This window comes from Perognathus longimembris, chromosome 11 (assembly GCF_023159225.1).
Source record: "Perognathus longimembris pacificus isolate PPM17 chromosome 11, ASM2315922v1, whole genome shotgun sequence".
Taxonomy (NCBI): Eukaryota; Metazoa; Chordata; class Mammalia; order Rodentia; family Heteromyidae; genus Perognathus; species Perognathus longimembris.
Window position 1 is genome coordinate 18,115,165 of NC_063171.1, and position 6,321 is coordinate 18,121,485.

Genomic DNA, 6,321 nt, shown 5'->3' on the forward strand with positions numbered 1-6,321 from the left:
TTTTCAGTAGAATTGTTTTATGATTTTTTTGGGGTGGGGTTGTCGATTGTGAGGCTTGAACTCTGGGCCTAGGCTCTTCCACTTGAGCCACAGTGCCACTTCCAGTTTTCTGGTAGATAATTGGAGATAAGAGTCTCACGGACTTTCCTGCCTTGGGCTGGCTTTGAACCAAGATTCTCAACCTCCTGAGTACTAGGATTACAGGCTTGAGCCACCAGTGCCTGGCTAGAATCTTCTTAGATTTGTGCTACTCAGCCCTAACTGTGCATTATTAGAATTGCCTGGGATTTTTTGGGGGGGTTGTATTTTATTTTATTTTCAAATTTTTATTATCAAACTGATGTACAGAGAGGTTACAGTTTCATACGTTAGGCATTGGATACATTTCTTGTACTGTTTGTTACCTTATCCCTCATGCCCCCCAAGTACTCCATAAGATTGTCCCTCTGGATTCCAATTTAAATGATGCAGAGAGGTAAGCCTATGACACAATTCAGTTGGTTGACTATAGACAGCTTTGTAGAGTTGGGCACATCTAAGTGTCCTTTGACTATCTCTTCCCACAGAATTATTTAGCTGGTTGGAAACATGAAGGGCCTCTCTTTAGCAAATAGGATTCAAATGTATCAAACACGATCAAGTCATTGCGCCAGGCCACTAGGCCCATCTTTGTGGTCCTGGTTTGGCTGCGGGGAGGGGGGCGGGCGGCTAGAAAACAGGCACCTAGGATGCCTTGGCCTTACCGGCAAGAGTTCAAGGAAGGTGCTGAACTCTGCTCATGGGATCAGGGAGGACTTCCTGGCAGGAAAGTAAATGCTTTCACCTAGTCTGTAGGAGTTGACTGGGAGGGAGTTGACAAGAGGATTAGCAATTAGGAAGAAAAGATGAAAACACGTTCGAGCTCATGTGCCTCTATTTAGCTTCTTCTGAGTGATGGCAAGGCTCAGTGGCAGTGTCCAGTCTTGTGTGCAGCAATCTTCCAGATCTGTACACCAGTCCTAACTCATAAACCCTTGAGGAGTCAGAGAATCCTGTCTCTTGTCAACTCTTTGGCTTTTATCCTGGTGGTTAGAAAGGATGGAAGGTGGGGGAAAAATGAGGGAAGAGGTAACAAGTTGGATAAGGAATATATGCACTGCCTTATGTATGAAAATGTAACCCTTCTGTACATCACTTTGACAAAAAATAAATAAATTTGAAAAAAATACAGGAACCTCATTATTGCCCATAGCCATATACAGTATAATCTTGGCCCACAGGCTCTCCCAAGTCTTAGCTCTGAAAGTTGTCTGAATGTGATAGCTTCCAGTCACTTGCTATAAACTCTTACTATTAAGGTAAAAGGTATAAAGCTCTATGTATTGGCTCCCCATTGAGAGCCCTCCCCCATGTCCAGTACCATTAGGTATAAGGATTACTGAGTTAATGACTAGGACAATATTTGGTGTGTTTTGTTCCCTGCCCCTCCCTCGTGCTGTCTGAGAAAGAATCCATGGTATCAAGCCTAGTTGGAGGGAAAGAAGAGAGTTTACAGAGAACCGGAAGGTCCCCATTCTAATAAAGCTAAACATACATCTGCCAGGTGTTACATGCATGTATCCTAGCATGGGGAAGGCAGATTGAGGTTTCAAGTCCAACCTGGACTACACAGGGAGACTGTGTCTCAAACAAAAGAAAAAGGTGAAACATAAGTCTACACAACCCAGCAAGTTCATTTCTAGATATATGACTAAGATAAATAAGCCCTAAAATAAGTCCTTAAGTCCACAAAAAAGAAATGGTGTGCCTGTTATTAGCATGAGGACAACATTTTTTCATAGCATCTCTATTCATAATAATCAGAAAATGGGGGGTTGGGAAATCCCAATATCAGGAAGAAGTAAGGGATAATAATTTTGGTTTAGCCATTTAGATGCAGCGGTGTATATAAGTCTGAAAAACAAATACAAAAGAATGTGTGGTTTCATTTATATAAAGTTGAAGAAAAAAAATCTATCATATCTCTCTCATATCTCCTGATATGAGATCAGTGAGTATACTTATGTATTAAGTGCTATCAACTGCACTTTTAAAATCTGTGCTTTCTACCATATATAACTTCTGTCTCAGCAAAGTACTATTGACATTAAATAAAAATGAAGAAGGAAACAGTTTGGTGATGATAGAAAAAAAGAAGGTCCTACACCCACCAAGAGCACAGGCAGCCTGTTGAACTGAGTTACAATTTTGGCTTTCTTTTGTGGGCCACCATTGCTTTCCTCCTTTGCATGCCAGGTAAGGAATCACAATTGACAGTCATCATAACTCTACTTTGTTTTCTTATCTCTTACTGTCACTGTCTAGGAGCTTCAGAAATATGAGCAGTTTATCTTCTCAGATCACACTCATATGATCCATGTTGAGAATGTCTATGAGGAGATTCTGCATCAGACTCTTCTTGATGAAACTCTGAAAGGTAAAGAGGGTTTTATCCTGGCACAGAAGGGAATGTCGCACAGAAGGAAGCAATCCTCCAATGTGACTTGAGATGATAAGAAAAAAGAAGAGGAAACTGGCTTTGGTGTGCCAGGAAAGAGAAGGAAAGAAGGAAAGATGATGACCTTGATTGAGTGTTCGTGATTTGGTTTGTGTTCTGCTGGGCAGTTAAATATTCTTCCCTTTCAATACAATACAAACTATGAAGCTAGGTGCCAGTGGCTCATGCTTGTGATGCTAGTTAAGGAGGCTGAGATGTGAGGGCCATGGTTCAAAGCCAGCCAAAGAAAGAAAAAAGTCCAAGAAACTCTTATCTCCAATGAACCAGCCCCCCACTCTCACCTAAGAAAAAGCTGGAAGCAGAGCTATGTCTCAAGAGGTAGAACACCAGCCTTGAGCAAAAAAGCTAGGGGACAGCACAGAGGCTGGAGTTCAAGCCTCAGTACCCTCACTGTAAAACAAAACAAAACAAATTTTTTTATACTATAAAGATGGGAATTATAAGATGAGGATGTTAAGCTTGGAGGCTTAAAGGGATTAAAGGGATTAAATATGGTGTATTTCATGAAGAATTGTCTGTCCCACACAGGGCCAGACACAGCAAAGGAGAAGGGCCCTTGGGCACTGGCTCATACCCCCTCCTAGAGCCTGGCAGAGGTGATTTCAGCAACAAGGCCTGGCCACTGCTCTCTCAGCACATTCCCTGCCTCCACTCAGCCAGACAGAAAAAGACACGGGGCAATGACACAGTGCCCTGTGAAGCTCAATACAATGTTGGCACCCAATGTGCTGCGTAACCAAGCTTTGCCTGGAATGAAAGTCTGAATAGGAAAACAATGATTTTAAAAATATATATGCTAAAGGGGACTACTATCACACTGGACCCGAACCATAATTGGCCTTCTTGGGGAAGATCTTGAGTAGGGCCAAAAATGAAAGTGTGGAATGTGCACAAATCAAGGCCATGGCTAGCCGGCCATGGAAAATTAGGAGAATCCATTCCTCCAGATACTTCCTTCTGTCTGAAACACTATCACGATACGCTGGCTTTGGTCAGAAATGGGTCTCAGTGCTGGCTGCTGAAAGAATGATACAGAACATACAAATCTGTGAGATCGCTGATGTGAATGGCACCTCCTTGGATGTGGTAATGGCAAACTATCCACAACTGTATATGTAGGCCCATGGTCAAATTGGCAGATGCTGTTATTTCTGTCATTATTGGCTTTGTTCCTCGCAAGGTCTGTTAGAAGCTGAGTTAGATGTCTATTTTGGACATGACACACCAACTGTGTTCTCTCTGCTATATGCTCCATGCATACTTGCAACACATTCAGGATTGCCCCTACTCTTGAGAAATTCCAGTGGAAGTAGACACACTAATTACATATATTCATAGCTAGTAAAATGTGATGGGGGGTGCTTCCTGAGGGATGTATGTTATGATCCCTGAGCTCCTTGAAAGTACAGGTCATCGTTTACTCACTTCTAGGTTTCTAGTACTGGTCTCCCTATTAGATGCCTAGCAAATGTTTGCTTGTGTGAAGCAATGAATGAATGAGTGTCCTGAAAGGACTGGCAGTCTTTGATCATTATAGAAGTAAGGTTTCTATGGTGTTGAAATTGAGAATTTGAGAGTGAGAAATGCTGACAGAGGTGTTTGGCTTCTGGAGAAACTCAGAAAATATAGGTTTGCTCTGCAGAGTGTTCATGTCATGTTCCCTTTTCTCTTTATCTTTCAGTGATCAAGGAAGCTGCAATCTTGAAGAAGCACAATTTATTTGAAGACAACATGGCCTTGCCCAGTGAAAGTGTGTCCAGCTTGACAGATCTAAAAAGCCCCACAGGAACAAACCTGGACAGCCTTGCCACAACCACATCTGCTTCTTTGTCAGAACCTCCAGATAATGAGACCCCAAGTAAAGAAGTGTTCTGGGAGCCAGAGGAAAAGAAGCAGCCTGAGCTCCCTAGTTCATCAGCTGAAGGAGAAAGTCCTTCTTTCTCTGGACCCAGCTCTCCTCCTGGTGGGGATGGGCAGGTGATTCTGTCAAGCCAAGATGACTCTGCTGTGATTCCTGCAGCTGTACAGAACATCCGGGAACCTCTCAGTGCACAAGTACCTGAGCTGGAATTGGGGGAGACCCCTAAGAATGAAGCGCCTACCCATGAAAAGCCAGAACCCATGGCTGCCTCAGGATCCTTGCAGGAGCTCAGAGAGCTGCCGGTATCTGTGGCAGTGCCTGTAGAGCCTGCCCCAGTGACTAGAAAAGACACAAGTGAAGGGACACTTGTGCACCAAGAAAATGAAAAGGAAGAAGGAAAAGCCCAATGCTATCCAGAAGTCAGCCAGGCTGCTGTTATCCAGCAGGACAACTGTGAAGAGAACACCATGGAAGAGAAGGAGGCCCATCCTCCAGCTCCAGAGGCAGAGGCCCCTGAGGTGGATCTGGGGACAATTTCACAGGCCAGCATCCCTGCCTGTCCACTTGCTGAAGGGCATCCTGAGAGCTCAGACCTCCTGGATCCCATAGAGGAGCCATCTGGGGCCACCCAGCCCACTGAGAGGGAGCTGGAAACCAGGGAGGCTGGAGGTGAGGCTGTTTGCAATGCAGAGGATGGTACTGGGCCACAGGAAGTTGGTACTTTAAGTTCTGACCCTATTTGCAGCCCCAGGGAGAGCCAGGTTTTAGAAGAACCAAAAGTGCTAGAAGGGAACAGTGATGTGACCCCAGCTGTAGCCAGTGAGGATACACAAGAGTTTAAGGCTGTCCATGTCTATGAGTGCCAGTGGGTGGTTGAGAATTCTCCAGACACAGGAGGGCTGGCTGCACAGGAAGGTGATATGATGGGCAGCAAAGTGTGCCAGGAAGGCTCTCCAGGGCTGCCCTCAGAGGAGTAAGAGCCACAAGTTGGCAATCATCTTTCTTTGAACAAGGTCAATCAAGGGATTATGGTTATGGGTATGCATAAAGGTTGCATGTGATTTGCTATGAAAACTATTACAAAATTTAATTTGAATAATGGAGCCAGTAGAAATACTCATGGGACATGAGCACTGAGGCAGACCTTTCTGGAATAAATTGCTTCACCATGAATTATTACTTTAGCATTTTAATAGGAATTATAGAGGCACTAGAGCATTTGGAGTAAGAGTTAGGGGAAAGGGGTTGCAAAGAGGGAGAAAGAAAGAGAGGGAGGCCAGTACTGCAGTAAACCAAGAGCACAGTTCTCAATATTCCCTACACATTTCAGTGGTGCACTTTTCTATTGCTTTAAAGCTTTTAAATTTTGAATCAGACTAGAAATGCACACTCATACAAATGCATACTCTTAAGCCCAGCCCCACCATTCCTCAGCCTTGCCTTCTCTTAAGGACTCAAAATACAGACTCCACAATCAGGCTGCAATAAAGCAAAGGTCATGAATGCTAACCTTATTATGTACAGTCCTTCAAGCCAGTCATGCCTGGCTGGTCTCAGGAGAAGCTGAGCAGAAACCCTGGGAAAAAGACTGTGGGACTCTCTGGGCCTGTGACTAATTCTTGATTCTTACTAAATGCTGGCCCCGGAGCTTGAACTCATCACCAGGGTGACCTGACCTTTAGCTTTTTCACTCAAGGCTGGCACTCTGCCATGAAACCCTTAGCTCCACTTTTGGCTTTTTGGTGCTTAATTGGAGGTAAGAGTTTCATGGAATTTACTACTTCAGCTGGATTTGAACTGCAATCCCTAGATCTCAGCCTTCTGAGCAACTAAGATTATAGGCATGAGTCAATTTCTTGTTGATTTTTATCAGTTAATCTTATTCATAATGTGTAAGCCTGAAAGCATTCCAGATAGGCCTTCT

General features: G+C 43.9%; 1 protein-coding gene across 1 annotated transcript in view; it reads left to right on the plus strand.

The window, feature by feature from the left end:
- The window catches only part of Niban1 (niban apoptosis regulator 1), a 145,303-nt gene extending 139,397 nt beyond the window's left edge, over window positions 1–5,906 (plus strand). The window contains exons 13-14 of the mRNA XM_048357829.1: window positions 2,344–2,455; window positions 4,218–5,906. Coding sequence (XP_048213786.1) covers window positions 2,344–2,455; window positions 4,218–5,374 — 1,269 coding nt within the window. The 3' untranslated portion in view covers window positions 5,375–5,906. The remainder of the gene's footprint in view (window positions 1–2,343; window positions 2,456–4,217) is intronic.
- Window positions 5,907–6,321: the final 415 nt, after the last annotated feature.